This window comes from Scomber scombrus, chromosome 19 (assembly GCF_963691925.1).
Source record: "Scomber scombrus chromosome 19, fScoSco1.1, whole genome shotgun sequence".
NCBI classification, from domain to species: domain Eukaryota; kingdom Metazoa; phylum Chordata; class Actinopteri; order Scombriformes; family Scombridae; genus Scomber; species Scomber scombrus.
In genome coordinates this window covers 8180299-8203134 of record NC_084988.1, presented here as the reverse complement: position 1 = coordinate 8203134, position 22836 = coordinate 8180299, and the positions used below count along the sequence as shown (strand labels likewise).

General features: G+C 40.3%; 2 protein-coding genes across 2 annotated transcripts in view; both read right to left on the bottom strand.

The window, feature by feature from the left end:
• The window catches only part of LOC134001275 (stAR-related lipid transfer protein 9-like), a 40150-nt gene extending 31130 nt beyond the window's left edge, over positions 1–9020 (bottom strand). Inside the window, exons 1-3 of the mRNA XM_062440843.1 lie at positions 8775–9020; positions 3269–3338; positions 75–191 (exon numbers count right to left, since the gene is read on the bottom strand). Coding sequence (XP_062296827.1) covers positions 75–191; positions 3269–3338; positions 8775–8821 — 234 coding nt within the window. The 5' untranslated portion in view covers positions 8822–9020. The remainder of the gene's footprint in view (positions 1–74; positions 192–3268; positions 3339–8774) is intronic.
• Positions 9021–10271: 1251 nt separating this feature from the next.
• On the bottom strand, positions 10272–22474 carry cdan1 (codanin 1). Its single transcript, XM_062439993.1, has 28 exons — positions 22385–22474; positions 21180–21898; positions 20891–21091; positions 20455–20645; positions 20236–20349; positions 20054–20132; positions 19773–19893; positions 19390–19499; positions 19128–19217; positions 18891–18966; positions 18490–18692; positions 17989–18121; positions 17642–17785; positions 17386–17552; positions 17057–17138; positions 16832–16921; positions 16681–16735; positions 16351–16487; positions 16158–16261; positions 15619–15768; positions 15391–15454; positions 15128–15206; positions 13217–13434; positions 12925–13032; positions 12773–12836; positions 12354–12565; positions 11741–11848; positions 10272–11309 (listed from the first exon to the last, which is right to left on the bottom strand). Exons 1-28 carry the CDS (start codon positions 22460–22462, stop codon positions 11187–11189), a joined length of 4020 nt encoding a protein of 1339 aa, XP_062295977.1. The 5' UTR covers positions 22463–22474; the 3' UTR covers positions 10272–11186.
• Between the last annotated feature and the right edge of the window lie 362 nt (positions 22475–22836).

Genomic DNA, 22836 nt, shown 5'->3' with positions numbered 1-22836 from the left:
GATTACAGTGGAGTGAGGTTAATAGCTGGATATTCCAGTTCACATAAACAAAAGTTAAGGAGTCAGGTCGTTACCTCCTCCTGCGAAGCATAGTGAGGGTCTACAGGGTCCACCGACCAGTAGCAGTAGTCAAAACGAAACTCCAGGAGCTTCTCCCTGGAATCCACAATGCTGTCCGTACGTCCATCGAGCTTTGGAAAAGAAACAAGAGAAGCAAGATTTAATTTTTTGCAATTTACCAAGCACAATAAATAAACCGTACTACACTGCATAACACACTTTATACTGGGAGAATCTGTGCATGTATTTAATAACCAAAGGAAAAAGAAATAGACCCTACACACACACACACACACACACACACACACACACACACACACACACACACACACACACACACACACACACACACACACACACACACACACACACACACACACACACACACACACACACACACACACACACACACACACACACACACACACACACACGCCTATCAATAAAGGCAAGGTACTACAGCTTTTGTTTATGGGATGTGCTTTGGTGTGGATTTGCCAGCATGCTGTTTCCATTCATTAGCGCTGCATTCACTCCTTATCCAGTCTTATTTGCTTCAGTGCATTAACCGCTGAACACCTTTCTGCTTACTGAGAGTGAATGCTGAGCTGAGGAGAGACAGCACAGCAGCATTTGGTCTTGCCTAAGCACGACGGGTCGCACTGTGGAAAATGGCATCTAAGGCATCTCTTTAAGACCCATCTCTGTTCAGTGATGTTCGGTGTACTTCGGGAGCTTTTTCTTGTAATAAATGCCACCCACTTTACCTAAACCTCTCTCTTTCCCCATATATTTATGTAAGACTAAATAATGCTTAGTCTAGTAAACAACATGTTTTGTGAGCATTGGCACGTGCGTATGATTGTGGTAAAGCACAACATGTTATTTTCGCTGCATTCAATCATGGTCTATCAAGGCTGGCACGTTAATGTTTCCCTTCTATGATGTTGACAGAGCCGGGGATTGAGGTTGACACACAATCACAGCATTACAGTAACAATTTTCTGTACTTATTTGGTTGTTTTAGTCTTTAAAGTTTAAACCCACATGAGCTGCATTTTATCTGCTCCTGTATATTTTTTAAATAAAACACCCTAAATGATATCCCTTGCACTTGTTGAGGAGGTTTATTTACACCAAAACATTATAATTGTCAAAGTCACCGAGCTCTTCTTTTACATTACTGCCAATTTTGAGTGTTTAGCTGTTGCGATGTTATTCTGAGCACATTTACTGGATAATGTGTTACTCACCTGATTTAATTTTGCTATCAAACTCCACTGCAGTGGACAAGTTGAGGCAAAATCAGGGTACTATGCTTTCATCTGGTGAGTTCATGGTGAGTTGCAAAAATGGCACATTTGGAGCCAATAAGGATTTAATATCTTACTCAAAAGGTCCCTCTGACTGAAGAGGACTGCCTACAAAAGGGCAGTCTACTTTTATGCTTCCATGTCACTTCATTTATGACTCCAAACAATCATCTATGTAAATAACTTTTCCTTTCTCCGACAGCAGGGTTAGCGCTTAACTAAGCTCTGACCGTCAATTTGTGTACGGCAATTGGCCGGCCTGAAAGCGTGATTATTTAACCCCTAAACCTTGTGATGAAATTAGACAATGGCCGTGTAGTGTGAGGGATTAGCCAAGAGCAACACTGACCACATGCAACTCTCTCTGCTCCCAGAGCTCCAATCATGAGGGGAAGGGTGTTTTACAAATAGTCAAGATATGGAGAGATCTAACTTGGCTAGTGTATTTTTCCTGTTTCACACTTTTAAAAAAAATCAGTTCAGTAGGTCTTTGTAGCTTGTATTAGTTGCTGTTAGCCTTATGTTTACTGTCCTTAAAAACCCACCCTTTTTTCTCTCATTCTCAGGTCCTCAAAACTGTCCCATTTTCCAAAAATAATTATTCCCACTAGACCAGTAAGAGCCTCGCAGTCCTGATCCTTTTCCATTGCAGAGGGAGGCCATATGTGGTTTGTCTCTGTCACATCATTTGTAACAGATTCTCTCCTCCCCCGCCCTAACTTCTCCTCTACATGTCTGCATTCGGTCAAACTGTAAACAAAAGAGGCGATTCGATACCTAACAGTCTGATTAACAAAGTCCTTCATATATATGTGGCAAGGTAGGAGCCAAATGTGAGTTCGGAAACAGATTTCAAGCTGAACTTCTTTATCTTTTTGTATGTATAAATCACTTATAAACACTGGAGACGGACACTTTGAAATATGATCTTCAACAAGGGCCGTTCTGGTTCATGTTATTCAAATACACAATGATGCTCGGCATGTTTTATCATCTCCATTATCCATCTCCACCCGATACAAATATCCACATAAAAGAAAAATAGTAATAGTATGAAACGTAGACACAGCAACAGCCTGTCTGCAGGCAATGGGGCTCAACCAATCAAATGAGTCTTTTCAGCCATCTCAAACAGCAGGTTGGTAACTTAAAGGAACTATCAGCTTACAGACTATGTAGCTCATATTATCATTATTTCCAATTATTTCCTTAAACACTTACATACTGTTCAGGGACAAATTTGACCCTTTTTCACATTTGCAGAACGGTTAAACACCATCCAATATTTTTTTTACTTTTAGCCTGACATTTGATGACCTCTCCTAATGTGATCCAGAATAAACAAAAATGGAAATATTTCAACTTTATAAAAACATGTGTGTGCAGCTGATACACATTTATTTTTAGTGTTTCACCCATATTTATTGAAAAATTCTCCACATTTACACGTTTTTAGTGTAAAAACTGTAGAAAAAAACTCTCTCTGCTCTTTGAAAGCAGAGCCAGGTTCCCTCTTTACCTAATTCAGTACCAAATCTACTGTGTATAGTTTGTTTTTTTTACTTTTAATGTTTTTGGAGGGTCAAATCCATCCAAAAAGGGTTTAGAGAAAGTCAGCCTCTTCAAGCGTTTGAAGAATTTGGCCGTTGCGTTTCTGTGCTGGTGTGCAGAGTGTAAGACTCTGTGTGTTTGACAGGAGGGGTCTCTCAGTTCATGTGTGCCTGAGCCCCAAAATATAATAAACAACAGTGACATCAAACAGGAAGAGGCTGATGGAAAGCTGTAAACATCCTGTTACTGTGTGATGGATACTCTGTACGAACAAAAACATGCACAAGAGTAGTCTCAATATTTGGCATAACTTGCAAAGGAGTTGAAAAACTTGAAATACTCACCTTGACATTTTGGATCCTCATAAACTTATCCTCCACCTGAACCGCTATCCTCCCTCTGTCCGCACTCTCCCTGTGTAGGCAAGAAGAGAACGATCGCTTCAGTCAACATCCACATTAAAAAAGGAGTCATCAGTACTGATCAGTGATTTCGACGCAAACCACACAGAGCTGAGCCTGAAATTCATTTTTCAAAATGGGCAAATTCTCTACTTAAGCGCTTCACATAAAGTAGGATTTATAGCCTTTTTTTGGGGTGATACTACTTGTGAGCTTTACTGCAGGTCTTACTCGTCCTATGCTCGCCTTAGATTGCATTTTGTCGCTGTCCTTCGATTTAAGGGATTCTATGAACCGTATAAATTGCTATAACTTGTTGTCTCTTTTTCCTTCTCCTCTCTTAGAGGTCATCTCTTTGCATCAGTGTCATTTCTCTTTCTTTTTGTGGCTCCCTCTTCTCTCTAGTCTCCATGCTCTATTCTATCTCCTCCACTTTATCTCTTTCCACTTAATAACAACTTTGTTAAAAAAAATAAAAAAAAATAAAAAAACTCTTGGGGAGAGTCAAGCTTTGAAGAGAGCATAAGATTGGTGAGGTTTGTATTTGGCTGAATTCACTCCAAATCAGGTACTGCGGTAAAAACGCCAGTCCTCTCATTCATTTGATTTGAAAGGTAGTGCTTTTAGGCTGCAGGGGGGCACTGCAGCGGCCTGAAGCGAGAAAGCTGAATCAGAGTCAGCCGACGTCACGCTGTGGTTGCCAAACATAGTCGGTGTTCAGACTGATCAGAGCCAAGGAGTGAATGAAGAGAGCAAAGGGAAGGTATTGAGAGAGCAGTGAATGAGAAAAATAACTTAAAAATAATAATAACTTTTTTCTGACTGTTTCATGGTAATTACAAACAAACACACATGCCTAATTTGGCCTCAGTGAATTTCTGAATTGAGTTTTAATTCTGTGTTGTGCTGAATCCACATTCACATCTTTGCTGACTTGGTAACATATTCTGAGCCACCCAGCCTAAAACTTATCTTTAGACTGCTGCTTCACCTTAGTGATGTTACTGTTACCTGTCTGAGGATCTTAAAGATTAACATTGTTAACATTGACATCACTGGCGCTGTCGATTGTAATTGTCTTTTCTGTTTCCTGTTACATTTCAGCCAGCAGTCAATGATTGCAAGCCTTTCAAGAATTTCATATCATTGAAAATGGACTGTACTATAGTGCTGTTCTAGCTTTTTGACCACTCAAAGCGCTTTTACATGTCTCATTCACACACATTCATACACTGATGACAGGTGCTACCACACAGGGTGCCAACCTGCTCATCAGGAGGAAAACTAACCATTCACACACATTGGCACAGCATCGGGAGCAATTTGGGGTTAAGTATCTTGCCCAAGGACACATCGACATGGAGGAGCTGGGAATCGAACCTCTAATCTTCCAATTGGTGGACGACTGCTCTACCTCTTGAGCCACAGCAGCTAGTCTGTATATGCTAGCAAGAGATGCTGCAACAGTAGAGGAGGTAGTAGCCTTGTAGAAAGAGGAGGAGCGAGAGTGTGACAAATGCGTTTTCAGGCTGGAAGTTGGTCCTTCTGATGCAGTGTTTCCACTCAATCCTCCCGCTTTCCACACCGACGCAGACTTTGGCTGATTATTATTAGCCATCGCTGTGAATGTGTGCAGGAATTTCCCACATTATGAGCGTTAGATTTGCGGGAATCTATGAAATGATGCACAATACCCACAATCCCACATTCAGATTCAGGCCCTGCAGAGATTTAACAAAGGCTTCACTTTGGATTCAACACTCTACCTACAGACTGAGACGGGTTTAAAATCCTCTTTTGCTGATGCAGATATAGCTGAGGGGATGTCCACATAAATTTAGGCTAGCTCCACTTGACTTGAGGCCGTCACATGACAGTTACAACAATGAATCTTTGTAAGAGCGTTAGTTTGTGTGTGTGTGTGTGTGTGTGTGTGTGTGTGTGTGTGTGTGAGCCATGAAATTGCCACACACAAGAGTTGTAAGTCCCACTGACCAGTTTCAGATTCAAAATGAAAACAGACCCATAGTCTCCGGAGACATCTTCTGATGAGGCAGCTTGAGTTGTTTCCACAATGCTGGGAGTGTGTGTGTGCGCGCGATTGTTGTGAGTGTGAGTGTGTGTGTGTGTGTGTGTGTGTGTGTGTGTGTGTGTGTGTGTGTGTGTGTGTGTGTGTGTGTGTGTGTGTGTGTGTGTGTGTGTGTGTTTGTATGAGGTCTTTAAACAAGGTCAGCTCAGCCGTGCGTGCTTCAGCAGCTGGACCGCTGGATGTGGAGCACATCTGATGCAACACATGAGAAACTGGAGGCAATCACAACACGGAGCTGAGAGGATTTCAATCTCCAGGAGCGATAATGATGATGGCGACTGCTGCTTGTATTGCTGCAAAGGCTCAGTCTCCGTGGTAGGTTGTGTGTGTGTGTGTGTGTGTGGGGGGGGGTTAGGACGAGGCGGCTGTTTGTAATCGTCAGCACTCCCTGCGCTTCACCACGCGGGACTCATTTTGCCAACCCCGCAGTGGTGGCCCAACCCAAAAAAAAACCACACTCAAGTCTCTCTCTCTCTCTTTCTAACCAGCATGAAAGAGAGAAGAAGGCCAGAAGTGGAACATGGTAAACCTCTCTTCACATGTTTTGATACAAACTTTTAAGAGGAGCAATTTCACAAACGGGCTGACATGTTTCTCGCACATGTGAGAAGCGGACGTCTGCGCTCTCAGGATGAGGATGAGTCCCATTGAATCCTGTCATTTTAGTTCACTAAAACAAAGAGAAACACACTTCTATGGCGAGGCAAATGAGGAATGCAGCTGACCGGGGGCGACGGTATTAATGTTATCTATGTTACACAGCAGGCACTTATTCAAAATATGGAGGTAAAGGACATGAAATACGTCCTTTAAATTTGAAAAAAAAAAACAGGAAAGAGGACAGTAGGACTATCACAATCTGGAAGCACTGATTTGCATGACAGTGAACATTAGGTATAAGAAATTCTTTTGTCATGCAAAACACCAGGAAGACTAGTTTGAAAGATTCATTGTCCAGGCTCTTCATAGCTTGAATAATGCTTTGTTATGGTGCTGTGGTGGCCTTCACATTAAGCACCCCTGCAAAACATCCTGCAGGCAGGAGTCCCATATAATTCATGAACTACTGTAGCATTTATACTGTGTGTACTTATATCCCCCAGACCTAGAAGACCTGTTATTTAACATACTGCAGCAATTTGCCTCCTAATGTAAAAGGGTACAGTGCAACCTCCCTGAGTTACATTGCTACTTCAATAGCAGATTTTACAAGACTGTAAAATAGGGGGGAAACTTTTTTTTTTTTCAATCATAAAAGCCTCTCATTTAAAAGAACAGTTAAAAGTAAACCAAACATTTGTTTAGTCTGTCTCCTTTCCCCTTGTTTAGTATGTTTAGTATTATGAAATGTAGCTCCTAAAGCCTGCTTAATCAATCATGCTGTACAGGCGAGCATTGTTCAAACCAAACCAACCTTTAAAAAACATATTAAATGGTAATCCAAATGTTTCAAAAGATACCAAATATGTCAGGCTGCACAAGATTTCTATTTCCTTTTCATAGCACAGTACAGCCATAAAAAAATCATGACTCATAATATTTCACTTGGAGTAAAAACATCATAGAGCTTCAAACTTGGGCAAACTGATAGAAATTCAGAGGGCTGCTACTAAAAAGTATCTTTTATTAACCATTAATAGGCCAATTTTTACTTTTCCCAACTATTTGTTTTGCTTGTAGAGAAAAACCCAGTTATGTTTAAGTTTACTATCATACAAGACAAAGAAAAGCAGCATATCCTCAGTTTTGAGAAGCAGGAACCAGCAAATGTTTGGCATTTAAGCTTGAAAAATGAATCAAAGTATCAATCAGATCACATAATAGTGGCTAATTAATTTTCTGTCGCTCAACTTATCAAGAAATCGACTAATTAAACTAAAACTGGATGTCAATGGATTTATAGTTTTCAGGTTTTTTTTGCCACTTTGAGATAAAACATTGGGACACTAAAATTAACTACTAAAACTAACCAATTAACTTATTTATTTATTTATTAACTTTTTCGATCCCCTTACCATTACCTGTGCTTTAGGTATCGCCGATATCAATTACCAATTCGATACCAGTGTTAAATTAACAAGCTGAATGCCTCAGTATGTGCAAGAGACTGGCATCATTATTTTATGTGCAAGGCAAAATCAGGTTTGATTACAGAGATACAAATGAAATGATGCTCACAACTGAAGAGCTATTTATTAAAATAATGGTATCCAATGACAGATTGGTCCATTATCGTGATACTTGAGTCAGTATCAGACCAATATTCGATATCAGTATCGATGCATCTCAGTTAAGGTTAGTTTAGGATTTAACCCTCACATACTGTTCATAATCTACAACGTCACAGTTTGTTCCCCTCATAAAAAGTGTCTAAACCAAATTTTGAACCACAGATCTATTTAAAATGCATCAATAGACAAACTTGGACCTGGATTAATGTTTCAGAGAACAGATAGAGTGTATTTTTTAGGTTTTACAACACTCATTTTTTGAGAAAAATTACCTCCTATTTTACCTAAGACATGAAAATATAACATAGCAATAATTAGTTAAATGTATTTCATTGAAACTGAAAATTACAAGAACTGTGGGGTTTATTGTATATGTACCATTAAAGCCATCAGTCTTCACTGCTACATCATAAACAAAGAAATCCTCACAACTACTATCTTATTAAAACTATTAACTATTCATTTAACAAAAAGTCATGTCAACAGGTCAACTTTAGGGAAAAGTCATTAAATTAAGTAAAGGACATTTGGGGTGTTTTTTACAGCTGTCAAATGTCAAAAATGGGTCAGATTTGTCCCTGAACAATATGTAAGGGTTAAAATACTACTACTAATTCATGTTAGGTGCAGCCCAACACATACAGGCATCTACACTGATTTGTATCAATAATTCATTTCTAAATATGAAGCCCATTAGTCTGATAGTTGCTGTCTTAAAATACCAAACCTACAGCTGCTTATAGCACATTACTCCACAGTGTAGCTTAGTCAGTCAACACTACTGACAGCCACAGTTGTCATTACTCACCATGTGCACCACTTGTTCCACTTTTTAACACCAGCTAACTAACAATAGCTAACTTAGCGCAACCTTTTTTAACGCAAGAAAACGACAAAAAGCAACAAGAACAAAAGTGTTAATTAATAAGGAAGGCAGCTGAAGGAGTGTACATTAATGTTTTGGGGTATGTTATTAGCAACAAGCTGCAGCCAAATCCCCAATAGTTCAGATTTAAAGTGAGACACAGAGCTCTAGTAGCCTAATAATGCTCATTTACTGGCGACCTCGTTTCATTTAAATGAGCTAAATTTTAAAGTTTTATTTCACAACAATTAGTGTTAAACTTACCTTTCGTTGAGAGGACGGACTCGGACAGCAACTTTAACATTTGCCATGATCACCTCTCGGAAGATTTTACGCACAAAAAACAGCAGCTGAGTAACTCGGAGCTGGCCATATAAACACGTTACCCATTTTAAGTGAGCATATAGCGCATTACTCCTATTATTAACCGAGAGAGAAACTTGAAGCGGAGAGAAACCGTCCTGCTATCCGCCTCTCAAGCCATCTCTGCCGGCTGGTGGAGGGTCCGACCGCCCCGCGTCTCTTCTCCTAAAGTCTCCCCGAGGAGTGAAACTTCCTGCTGGACTGAAAGGGGCAGGGAGGGGCGGGGTGAGATGCAGCTGGATATACCCCTCCTACTGAGCCATATTCAAATTCCCCCCCCTTTTTTGCATTTATGTTATTATTCAAATCCAGTGGTGGAAGAAGTGTTGAGATGTTTTACTTTAAATACTTTAACTGACTGAAAGTTGTGGTACCATAATGAGAAAATGAAGTCCTGCCTTCAGTGCCTTAAGTAGAAGTGTATCTATGAGTATTGGATGCAAAATGTGCTTAAAGTATGCACCGTGCAACATTGTTGTATTTATCATATTATTGGGAATATTAACACTGATTCATTGACATGTACATACTTTTTAATGAGGTCAACGTAAAGGACGAGTTCACAACTTTTCTTGCAGCCAAGTGTCCATATTAACACTTAAAAGAGATTTTCCTGTAATCATTCCTCCTTTTCATACTGGCTAATCAAAGATGCCATATGTGCTTTCATTGTAAGTGATGTGGGCCAAAAATCCAGTGTCCATGTAGTCATTTTGTGCAAAAAAAGAAATTAAACATAACTCTGAAGCTTAAATATGAGGCTTCAGCAGTCCGTGTGTCATTTAAATGAATATGTCACATTTGCAGTATTTTAAGCATCAACTTCCCTCTTTGTATTTCCCCCTTGAGCTGTTGGGGAAGTATAGTAACAAAAAGAGGGAATTTGGTGCTAAAAAGACAAAGCTTTCAAGATATCGACTTGAATTGAGTAATTTGGATGGCTGAAGCTTCACATTAGCTATAGATAAACTTTTAAATACATTTTTGCACACGACGACTGGATTTTGGTCCCCATTACTGATATTTAAGTGCATTATAAAGAGATCTTCTAATGGTCAGTATGAACAGGAGGAATGATTATGGCAAGAAAAACCTACTTTAGTGTTCATTTGGGCACCGGAGTGTTACATCTTTAAGACAGATTTGTTAAATCCTTTAACATGTATACTGAATAAAAAATACAATACTTTTATCAGAATCTGCAATTAAGTAGAAGTACAAAGTAGCATAAATTGGAAATATTCAAATAAAGTACTTGAGTAAATGTACTTACATAGTAGATACCACTGTTTAAATGTCCACACTTTTAAAGAGTTAAACTGTGTCTTATACTTATTTAAACAACACAAAGTGATTTTTCCAACTACTAACATATAACAAATATGACAATACACCATAGACACTAAAGCAGAATACATCTTTATTATTATCATTTCAAATTTCTCGCAAAATAAAAAAATCTTTTTCATTTAAAAGCAGCAGAGAATACGGTGCTTGTTCAACATGAACAGAAACGATCACAAATGCAGTCTTGCATTCATGAAATAAACATGCAATCACTAGTAGTTGCGGTCATAGGCAGTGTGTGAAAGTGCTATATTAAAATGAAGACATTTGTTATCTCCGTTGGGTCTAAAAAACTGCCCACATTTATTCAGTTAAGTTTTTTGGCAAATGTCTAAAGCAGTGTCTCTAAAACTTTAAACTATGGCTTGTCTGGTAGAATTTAAGAGGAAGAGTCACAATTGTAACACAGTATTTGTTGTATGTTTTGATAAGCCAAGGCCTTAAAGTAACACTTTACTTACCAAGTTTATGCCCTGGGTGACTAAAATTATGAATGCCCATCTTGATGCAGACCCTTTCACTGGCTTTTCTAATTACCTGCTATGATCTTGACTGTTTGAAATGCTTGTTTTAGTACTATTTCCAATTTGACACAATTATCTATCCAGGATTGCTTGCAGGATGATTTCACAGATCTAAAAGTATGAGATGCTGTGGTCCCTCGCTACTATAACTGGGCCTGTCAGGGTTTTCTGGTACTCATCAGCACTTTAGCAAAAGAGCAGAGAAATTCATGAAAGGCTGCTTCACTTCACAGGTACAGTAGAGATCAAAAGTTGCAAGAAGCTAGCAGAGGCTGGCTATGGAACCGCTTTGATGGCCTTTGCAGAGATGGCAACTCGAAAAATGGTCAACAACAAGGAGTCACCCAGAACTGTCTTTCCTTTGAGCATCACACTGATAGATGTGACATAAAACACTGGCGATCACACAGAAGATGCTCGGGGATAGAGGGTAGTCTTATTGTCATGTAGCTCCCTCTACTGTATGTTGTGACACCTGCAGCATGTCCATGTGGCTTTGTATTTCAGCCAGAGGCAAAGAAGGTTTAATACTCTGTGACTGCAGCTGAAATTTCTCCATCAGCTCCTGAAATGACACAGAAATGAGAGAGGAAGGAGGGAGAGGGAAACTGTCAACGTGGTCAAATCACTAGTACAAAGACAGAAGACTTATTTCTGGAGCTACAATAAGTCGAGCAATATCGGCAACTAGTTTGATAACTGATTCATTGTTTTAGTCACTTTTTAGAGCAAAAATAGCAGAAGATATCTGGTTTTAGCTTCTCAGACATGACGGTAAACTGCATATTTGGGGTTTTGGAATGTTGGTTGGACAAAACAATATGTTTGAAGACATCATCTTGGACCCTGGGAAATTATAACAGACATTTTTATACTACTTACTGACAAAACAATTAATCAAGAAAATAACCAGCATATTAATCAAGAAGAAAAATAATAGTTGCAGCCCTAGTATTTTCCAAAGAATGTATGACGATGAATTCATTGAACTCTCACCGCTGGCACGGCTAGGTTTGTTAGCTTCTTCCAATGAGATATGACCTCCTCCTCGCCCAAAACTCCTCTTTCAACCAGCTGTTTAACCAAGAACAGGTAGTTGTTCGACTAAAATGACAAAGACAGAAAAAAAGGAAAAGGTCAATAATCAGAGTAAAACAACTTTCAGAAGTCAGACAAAACTGGAAATCTAACAAAGGATTTTAACAAGACATATAATCTGTATTGGTTAAATGGGGCGAGACATATTAAAGTAAAACTGAAATATCTGCAGTGTGGAATACATGAAAAAATAAAATTGAAAATGAAAATAATTAACGTGATCAAAAGCTAATTTTGAGTACACACACCGAAATAAAACAAAGACAAACTCAAGTTTCATATGATATGCTTTGTACACAGAATATGCAACATGGTTTGTTCAGCTCTAAATGAGAAAAGAACAATTTGCACACCTGTCATTGTAAATCCATGATAAACATACATTTTCTAATGAGTCAGTAGAGGTTAATGATTATATCTAGAAACAGTGTCTTGGTAGTTGTGGAGAAGAGCCTATAAACACCGGTAGGAAAGGTAGGAATAGGAATAGTGTTAGCTGTAGTAGAAGTACCTCAGTGTCAGTGGCCTTCAGCACAGCAGTGACAGTGATTGGGGTGAAGAGCAGGTGGAAGGGGGCAGAGCAACAAAAGTCTCTCTCCCACAGCTCAGCAAGCTGCTCCAGCAGTGCTCTGACAGGAGGCTCTGACCCTGAACCAGGACCCACAACAACCTCGCCACCTCTGCTGCACTCTGCCAGAGACAGCACCGGCAGCTCTGCAGAAACTGAGCACACACACAGAAACACAGTCATTCAGGTCTTTTACAAGGTACAGTATGTCAACTAAAATGAAATTAACATGTTGTTTGCATTTGAGCAGCAAGGCACAATTTGAATAACAAAATGATTTATGTACCTAATAATAACAAAATAAAGCAAATTCCACATGTTATAAAGATCTTGTAATTAAGAGCTTTATGACCAAGCCTTACCAAGCTTGCAGGCCAGTAGAACAGTCGAGTTCAGAAGCATCTGCTCTGACACCACAGTTGAGAACTAAGTGTGAAGATAAAAGAAACAGAATATGATCAATACTGGGGGGGAAAAATCAATACATTTTACACCACTGTTGTAGTTGGTATACCTTTCTGCAGGCCAGTGTGTCTCCCACTCTCTGAAGCAGCGTTCTGATCTGAGAGTCAGTTGGCAGCTCCTCGTCAGTCCTGGGGCCAACTGCGATGCTCAACAACTCCTTTATTAAAAAAGGAACGTAAATTCAGTTGGTTCTTTGGATTTCTTTTCAACATTTGAGTGAGGCAAGCTGGTGATTCAACACTGTCCAAAACAAAAACTCATAAAGAAAAAATGATCTAAACCAAATGGTCCACCAACTTCTCCAGTAACTTAATAAAATGTTAATGTGTATGAATGTGTACCTTCATCATAATGAGGACGTCAGAAGGCAGAGAGGCGCTGTGGTTGCAGTCTGGAGGGCAGGAGGTCACTCTCTCACTTCCTTGCTTTCTCTTAGGGGTAGTTGACTGTTCCAGCTCAACCACAGCTCCCCCCACGTCACCAGAGTCTGCAGCCACTGGGCTACCCAGAGCCTTCACCACGCGATCGTACCTGCTCTTCCACTCTCGTCTTATCAGCGCTGATGTGAGAAGGTGAGAAAATACAAAGGAAATCTTAGGTGGATGTCCTAAGGGAACCTTTCATCACGGCACTGGTTTCTTTTTTCTTTTCCTCAACAATGGCAACAATGTTCTGTAACATGATCCCAACAGCCCAGAAATCTCTGCGGTTCACTCCTTTAAAAGAATCATCTACATGTTTTTGCATGTTCGCTACATATTATTCATCCTTACATTGTTTGAGGGAGCAGAAAAAGTCATTTCACAATTGAATGAACACAGTACAACCCACCTGCAAAAATACTGTGCATGTGAAACCTACAGTGCAGAAATTTGGAACAACCGTGACTCTTGCTGCCCCCCCACTGCCAAACTTTACAATCGGGGGGAGAAGGGCCTTGGTAAAAGAGGTGACGAAGAACCTGATGGTCACTCTGGCTGACCTCCAGAGATCCTGTGTGAAGATGGAGAAGCATCCCTGAAACGCTCCACCAATGTGGGTTTTATGTCAGAGTGGCCAGATGGAAACCTCTCTTCAGTGAAAGACGCAGGAAAGTGTGCTTGGAGTTTGCAGAAAAAAGCACCTAAAGGACTCTCAGATTGTATGAGAAACAAGATTCTCTGGTCTGATGAAAACAAGATTGAACTGTTTGGCCTCAATTCTAAACATCATGCCATGACTTTTATGCTGTGGGGGAGTATTTCAGCAGCAGGGACCTGAGGACTGGTCAGGGTTGAGGGGAAAGCTGAATGTAGCCAGAGAGCAGACTGGCAGAAAATCCCCAAATCCAGGTGTGCAAAGCTTGTCGCGTCACACCTGACAAGACTTGAGGCTGTAATCGCTGCCAAAAGTATCTCCAACTAAGGACTGAGTTAAGGGTCTGAATACTTATGTCAATATGGTATTTCAGTTTCTCCCTTTCCCATTTAAGCATAAGGCTGCAACATAACAGTGTGAAAAAAAATTGAAGGGATCTGAATACACTGTATATAAAGTTTAACATGGTATGTTTTACAATTCTTCCAAAGCATGTCACACTGTTACATTTTGAAATGTAATGTAATGTACATTAGCTACTGCTAAACATACATAATTCATCACAGTCAATGCAGTATATGTGGTTTAAAATTACAAATCAAATACTTGAAACAAGAATACAAAAGGTTGGCTGACTAAAAGGGTCGAAAAACACTAAGGATTATTTTCCTTATCGATGAATCTGATTATTTTCTAGATTAGTTGTTTGGTCTATAAAATACCAAAAAAATGGTAAAAGACTGTTTCCCAAAGCCCAAAATGGAATCAAAAAATCTCTTCTGTCCTAACCAACAATCCACAACCAAAAAATAATAAATTTAATATCACAGAGGATCAAATAAACCAGAACATATTTACATTTGAGGAGCCAGAGCCAGAACTTTTCTTTTTAATGTCTTTGAAGTAAATGAAAATAGCATCTGCATACTCAAATCTGTGCAAGGATCTTTAATTAGCCAGCTTTTGGTTAGACGCCTTCTTCAAGGCATGAACCATTATTAAAGCAGTATTTTTTTTTTTCCTTTAAAAATGCCTCAAAAGTATTAATTATCAAAATGGCTGCTAATTAATTCAGTTGACTAATTGTTGCAGGTTGCAGGAAGACTAGAAGACAGAGTTAAATTCAAAGGAGTAAAAATATGTAGAAAACATATTTGTGTGCTTCACCCATCTACCTGTAATGTTGCCAGAGAGCCAGCTGCAGGCTTTTTCTGTTGCAAGACGTTTGGTTATGTTTTCAGATGTGGTCAGGACCTGCAGAGAGATACACAACACACTCACACTTTAGGTTTAATGTGTATTTTTTCCTCCCCTCTTAAAAGAAATCTATGTGTATGTGATTGAATCGCTCTGTAAAGGACAGGTTAGTATTTTTGTTGTTGTTGACATTACTGTACATAATTTAATATTTTTGCAGAGTGATTTTAACAGGACTTACAGCGGGGGAGGTCTCATCAGGGAGCAGAATTCTTATAGCTTCAGGACTCTTCTCACAGCAAAATCTGAAGAATAACATAAAACAGAAATGATCATAAAGTACAAATTACTACACAGAATCAAATGGTCCTTCATTAATACATGTACAGTATACAGGCTATTAAAAAACAACCTATTAAATCAGTAGACTTGGACAAAGACAGTTTTGCAGGTTACTTTGCTGTTGTACCTGGTAGCTCTTGCCAAGGCCTCCAAGCCTGTGTCACACAGCTGGGCACAGATAGAGTCATTCAGTTTTGATGGGTTCGGGTTTGGCGATTGCAGTCCATCTCTCAGCATCTTCTCACCTCTCTCCACTAACTCACTCACTAATGTGGCCCTGTTAAAGAAGCCCAGATACATTTAAATACACACACAAACAAAAAAACATACGTACTCTCCAGTTCAGTTTTAGTACTGTTAAAAACAGACTCTTGATACACACATCTAAAAAAATGTATGTGGTAAATTCACACCAATTCCTGAACACTTGCTTTTTCTACTAGCCACTTAGGTAGGCAACCAACCACAGTTGCAGGCTGATTACCTGCTATTCTACAAGTCCTTTTCAATTCTAAAAGGTAATTTAGTGGACGGCTGGTAAAAATGAAATAAAGAAACGTGAAAGTTACAGCTAATTTGGAAATCTATGACTTGGAAATTTAGATATTTATGACTGATTATGTGCAGTTCTCAGACTCAACCACCTGCCAGCACTGTGATACTAACTTCATATGCTTGACAGCATTGGATCCGACCCGCTCAGCTACAAACTCCACAGTACGACGCAAGGACGGCGGCTGGTTATGAAAGAAAGCTTGCTCCAGGTCGACCTTTACAAAAGGGAGAATTGTTACATTTGAGAGTTTGGTTTAAAAACTCATTCAGACAATTCAATTTACTACATCTCCTGTTTTCTCACCTGCAGTTTCTGCTGTGACCTGTTGGCACTCGGTGTATCTTTAAGCTCAGCAGAAGTGGGAGTAATTTTGCGAATTATTCCTCCACTCTTGGCTGCGCTTCCAGACACAAAGGCAGCGAGGAGCTTACGAAACTCACCTGGAGAAATGAAAACAAGACAGAACATTGATCAACAGCTCAATGGCTCATTTGTTGTGATTACATAAGGACAAAACTGAATCTAAGCTCTCCAGCTTGGCTGCCTTTTACAGCTACTTGGAGAAAAAAAAAAAGTAAATGTAAATCTGCACCATTAATCCCTGAAGCAACATCAAACAACATTTCCACTCACCAAGAAATGGACAACATGTATAGAGAAGCTGCTGATCCACCAGAAGAATGCAGTCCTAAAAAAAGTAATACGAGAAATGTCAGTAGGAGTGAAAAAACAGCTGTGGGAATTTTTTTGGATGAATACCGACTGGAATGAATATTTCACTTACAAGTCCAGTAGTAGTTGTGTTGCTGTCCTCAAGCTTTGCTACCTCAGTAAACTCACTGGTGAAGAAAATGTCTTCAGGAATGACTGGAATCTACACAATTAAAACACATTAAGTAAAATTACATAACAAATATGATTCTCAAAGATACAACCAGCTGTGTTCTGCTGCTCACATTATACCATGATATTTAATAAACAAATAATATCTAAAGAAGTTGTGTTTTACCTGGAAGAGCCATCCCAACACAGACACCATTAGCAGCTTGTTCAGGTAACAAATTTCTCCACATCTGCCCAGCAGCATTTTCCTATAAGCAAACAAGCCACGTTTAGCCATAATTAACAAGAAGAAGTCAAACATGAATAAAAAAGAAAGAAGAAAGTGTTTGTTTGCCTGAGGTTGTTCAAATAGAGGTTTCTGATTTTTACTTTAATTTTCATGTTGGTTATTTAAAGTTTAAAAGTCTATCAGAGTGATGATTCATACTTTTGCACTTTTAAGACAAAAACAGAGGGAAAAAACAACCTCAGGTGCTTCACAGGGTTGAAACATACCTGTACAGGAGAAGCAATGTGCCCAAAGCAGTCCTGTAGCAGAGCAGCAGAGGACCAACAAAATCCAGCATGGAGAGGAACTCCACAAGCCAGGGTACAGTCAGGATGGTTCGCCTCCTCCGCACACTGTTACTCAGCACAGCACACACATCCAGCACAGGAACACTCTGTAGATCCGAGAGAGCACAAGACCTCTCATGTTAGTATTTCAAAACAGAAGCTGTAGTATGTTATTTTATCAAGTTTTTTACCCCACCTTACTGCGCAGAGCTATAGCAGCCTCCTGAATCTCCCTGGATGGTCTGTCAGATGTTTGGTAAGGCAGAAAAGAAATGAATCCCAAAAACTTAGCCAGAAGACGAGCAAGGAGCAGCACTGAGGTGAATCGCTGCTTGTCATCCTGATGAGGTGGATAAAAAGGGGACAGATTAGCATTTTCTGAATCTGCAAAGTTATATTTTATTGATAACTCATGCTGAAATATTGTAACTAATATTAAATAAATCTACTTTGGTCTACAGACATGGCACATATAAGTAAAAGGCAGACACAGGACAAGTTCACATTTCAGTAATATCTGCTTGTTTGATTCTAGCACAGTACCTGCTGCTCCATGTCCCCATCTCCCTCCTCCTCTCCCTCCCCAACTGAAGCAGGAGGGCTCAGGATGGACACCTCATCCAGCTGAAGGAGCTGCTGGCACAAGCTGTCCTGCAGGTGCTGGTTCAGCTGACAGCTGGTACATAGTATGAAAGATTTATTAGATCCCAAAAAGACAACACATACAGTATAAATAGAAAAAAGCTTACACTTTTCAAAGAATTTAACATTTAATATGGTTTGAAAAGGACATCTGGCAAAAGAAAATCAACCTGTTGAGAAAATAAAATTACTGTAATTATTAAAACACTAAGTTATTATCAATGCAAATTTGGACCACTGAAAAATAGGGAGTAAAGATTAAACCTTGTAATTTGAGATTGGACAATGACTGGCCTGTTAGGTTAAGTAGCTCTGAAATAAATCAAACATTTAGATGCTGTGCAAATTTTATATTTTTCATGTAACATACTCAGTGATCATTTTTTGGATGTATTGACCTACCAACTAGCTGCCTGCAGGAAGTCCCTGAAGAACTCTTGGTGACCAGGGAAGGATGGAGGAGGGCAAGGGCCAATGACTCCCTGAGGCTGAATGAGGCGCTCCTCGAGACGCTTCAAACGCCCGCTGTCGGCTCCCAGCATGCCCAGCAGGTCAGCATCAGGGGTGTCCCCAGGAGAGCTGTTAACACGGGGGCCTTTACACATCTAAAGAAAACAACAGATTAAAAACCTTATGGGGTCATCCGTTATACAATATTATGCAATACACTGTGCTTCTGATTTAAGCAAAATGTCTTCTAGTGACTTTTTTTTAAATCTTAAATGTAAGTTATTAGATAAAAAAATAAAAAAATAAAAATGTTAAGATGATTATGAAAGGGTGGATGAGGTGCCACAGTCTACCTGAACAAGCTGCTTCAGGAACAGACGGGCAAAATGTGAGTGGTTTCCTGCAGCGGTCAGCTGACTCATCATTCCTCTAAAAAACAGAAAAACAAATAAAATAAAAAAAACACACACACATACACACAACATGTATACAGTACAGCTTAATCAAGTTACATTACATAAGTAGATAATTTTTTTAAATTACATCTGGTAAAGGAGGCAAAATAGTCTCCAATACTTGATCAAACTTGCCTGATCCTACTCCCGAGAACAGCATCAAAGGTCCATCCTGGTTCCTTGTGAAAGTCCTCCCATTCTCGCAGCACCTCATAAAAAATATCTCTGAGAAAGGAGCAGAAATTACATGGAAATTAGTTACTGATGATCAAGTCTAGTTTAGCACTTTGGCTTTGAACTATGAATCCTCAACTCATCAAACGCCAAGCCTAGAGCACATCTGAAATAGAGCAGCTACTTACTTTTAGGATAAATCTACAAAAAGATTTGTGTATACCTCTGTTTTTTAAAGGTGTGGAAGGCTTTGTCACTACTGAAGTTGGAGCGGTTGTCCGTAGCGGGCTGGAATGGGACTGAGTGGATGAAAGTGGAAGCTGAAGGAGAAAGCTAGAGGAGAGAAGGTAGAATACAAAACCTATTAATTAAAAAAGGGTTATGACATTATCATATTGTCTGTAAATCATTGAACAGTAAGGAAAATGTAAATTACAAGGAATTGCATGTACAAACTATCCTAAAAACAAAATCAAGTGGTGTATACAAAATATAATTAACTAATAATATTAACAATATTGGCAATTAAAGGCCTTTAAATAGCTGCTGTTATTAGTGGGTCAAGCATTCAAGTATTTTACAATAACCTTTATTTGAAGCACTTACCTTGGCTGTGCTTCCGTCTTGGGCCTGAGTCAAGCGATCCCTGAGATCTGGAGAAAAAGACGCCACTCTTTCATTCTCTGCCAGCATCCGCAAGGTGCACTTGTCCAAATGAGCGACCAACCTGAAACAAGACAAAAACACACAAGCCTGTGAATCAACTGAACTAGAGTGAAGGAGTAAAGTCTCTAAATCGGAAGGAGACATTTGTGAGTGAATATATTCCTGTTAGTGAAGAGGTGATAAATGAGGAAAACTGTGACACATGAAATAAAGAGACTCACTGAAACAGATTCTCCAGAACCTTCACAGCAAAATACACACAGTTGTGTACTTGTCTTAGGTAACATCTCTCCAGAACATCTGAAAATGAGAAACAGAAGAGGAGCTGCATCAGTTTCAATTTGAATGAAAGCTGCTAAATCATTAACACTTTTTTCATGTGACATAAGATAGAAATAATCACCTGAATTTACTGCACACAAACTTTCCTGTTCATCATCATGACTGGGAGGAGACTGAGATGTTAGCAACTGCATCACAAAGAAAAGCTCCAGGAAAATGTTTGGCACTAGGTTTTCTGTAAGACAGGAATGTTTCATGTTTCTCAAAATTCACTTTATTAAAATGGTATCCTCAACCTATTGATTACTTAGCTCATTAACACCCCCTAGTGGTCATTTACCAGTTATGCAGGTACAGTACAGCTCTGCCAGGAGATCCAGATCCAAGGCGAAAGTGACTTTAGATGGTTCAGGAGAAGGTGTCTGCAGGTCTGGAGTAACCTTAGAACCCATCCTAACCCCTAACTTGGTAGGGGTGCATGGGTCCAGAGAGGATGGCAGAGGGGAGCAGGTCTGCTGGGCTCGCTTACATCTAAAACCAAGATAGTATTTATGATGAAACTGCAAAGATAACCCAAGATGCAAAGAAAGTGATGCTGCAGTCAGAGCAGAAAAAAACAGAAGCTAGAAGAAAGGTGCACAGACTATGAACTTGTTTACTTTACATTTCAATACAGCAAGTTAGAAAGCATTTAGCCCATTTGTGTCACTCTCCGTGGAAAAGCAAGCGGCCAATTTCATGTCAAAACAAATGAGTGATTCTGCTTGTCCACTTACTTCTCCCTCTTCAGTAGCTCCCTCTCTTCTTGCAGGCTCAGCGGACTGCCTGCTGGCATTGACCCCTCAAGAGCCTCTGGCCCTGACAGGGGACTAGAGGCCTTACTGAATGGGGTGGAAGTGAAGCAGGTCTTTGGTTTAGAGTTCGGCCGCTCTGCGCTGACTGGCGTCGGGTTTATACGTCTAGATGGTTTGGTTCCCCTGAAGAACAATCAACACTGTTATGACAAATCTGAAAAAAGATGATCAAGTCAGCGTTGAATTTTGTTAAAGAATTGTGTGGACTCACGCAAGAGAAGTTGGTGATGACCCAACAGGGGGGAAATCCTCCAAATTGTTGAAATTGAGCTCACCCACAGATGGAGGTGAAACCTGCTCGCTTATCCTACTGTATCCTCCTCCTCCTCTACCCGATCTCCTCCCTCCACTCTCCCATCTCCCAAACTCATCACTCTGATGTCCTCCACGCCCTCCTCCATGTCTCCCCTGTCCTCCAACCGCCGTGCCACCACCGCCCCTCTTGCGTCCCTTTTGTGACTGGAAGTTTGGGCTGTTTTGGAGGTCAGGAGGAGAAACCATGTAGTCCGCAAGACTGATCCTCTGGCCAGGCCGGCGCTCGGAGCCCGAAGGTCTAGAAGCTGGGCTCCATGTACTAGAAAAGGAGGGGCTGCTGAAAGCACTGATCCCGCTCACACAGTGGGTGCCTGACTGACCGGCAGCATCCCATTCATTTACAGGGGACACAGAGGGCGCAGGAGAAAACAGCTGGATGCGACTGGCGCTCCTAGAGCCAGCTCCTCCACCACCTGCAGACTTGCAACCCCTCCTGTCAGACGAGCCCTGTATCTGTGCTGTAGGCCTGGTGCGGCTGGGAGTCTTCGCAGGTGTAGCAGGGCCATGGGTTAGAGACTGACTGCTCTGCTCTCTCAGAAAGTTTAATAGAAAAGGGACAAATTCTTGTTTGTGGACTGTCACTTCAGGTTGACTGAATGCCAGCCTGTCGCACTCCTGTTGAGAAGAGAAACAAAATTGTTACAAATGCCGCATTTTATGATTGAATTTGCAGTTTTAGTCCACGACGAACCCAAAATAGTGCAGCAAAGTAGGTCTGCGAAGGTTGGAAAGCTTCAAGACATTTCTGCAGAGTATAGCCATTTCACGGTGCTAACAATGCGCTGGCTAACATCTGCTTAGCCACACAGCCCCCTTCAGGTGATAATAATAAAGGTACGCAACTATATAATATAAGTTATGATCTGTTTTAACTTGCAACACAAACATCTCGACTGGTAAGAAAGTTGACAGCGTAACTACCGTCGCGTCTGAGCTCCATCCCAACCTGCGGCTACTACAGCTAACTTTACTTAGCTCGCCCAGCTAAAAGTTTTGTTTACAATCAGTTATGAGCTATGTCATCTCTTATAACACGCTACCCAAAAGCGAGCCCGTGTCAAATATCTCGCTCACTTAGGGTCTCGGTTATTTCAGGCCTACCTCAACATTTTTCAGCCAGTCTAAGACCGTATTAACATCCACTTTCTTCAACAGGAGCGATTCCAAAAGAGCCGCCATTCTGGTCTGAGAGGAGAGGGGCGGAGTGAGCCACGGCGCATGCGCGGAGTGGGAGTGACGTACCCCCACCACGTGTGCAGCTGACAGCGTGGTGACAACATCATGGATATAAAATGAGATGCTGCTTTTTTTAAACAGTTTAACCCTGTATCACCAAATGAATCATATTGGATACATGGGTTTTAGAGACCAATAAATCAGGCGTGTCAAACATACGGCACGTGGGCCAGAACCGGTCCGCCTAGGGCCCGCTGGATAACAAAGTATGACTATTACAGATAAATAATAATTTGTCACCACAAATGTCTTTTATTCTGAAATTTGATTATTTTTCCTAAAGTGGCCCAAAATGCACTAAAATGTAAATACTATAT

Coding starts and splice junctions, on each gene's coding strand:
- cdan1 (XM_062439993.1), bottom strand. CDS start 22,462: ATGGCGGCTCTTTTGGAATCGCTCCTGTTGAAGAAAGTGGATGTTAAT. Junction 19,894..20,053: donor GTTCTGGAGAATCTGTTTCA/GTGAGTCTCTTT, acceptor GTCTTGTTTCAG/GTTGGTCGCTCATTTGGACA. Junction 18,967..19,127: donor GTTCTCGGGAGTAGGATCAG/GCAAGTTTGATC, acceptor TCTGTTTTTTAG/AGGAATGATGAGTCAGCTGA.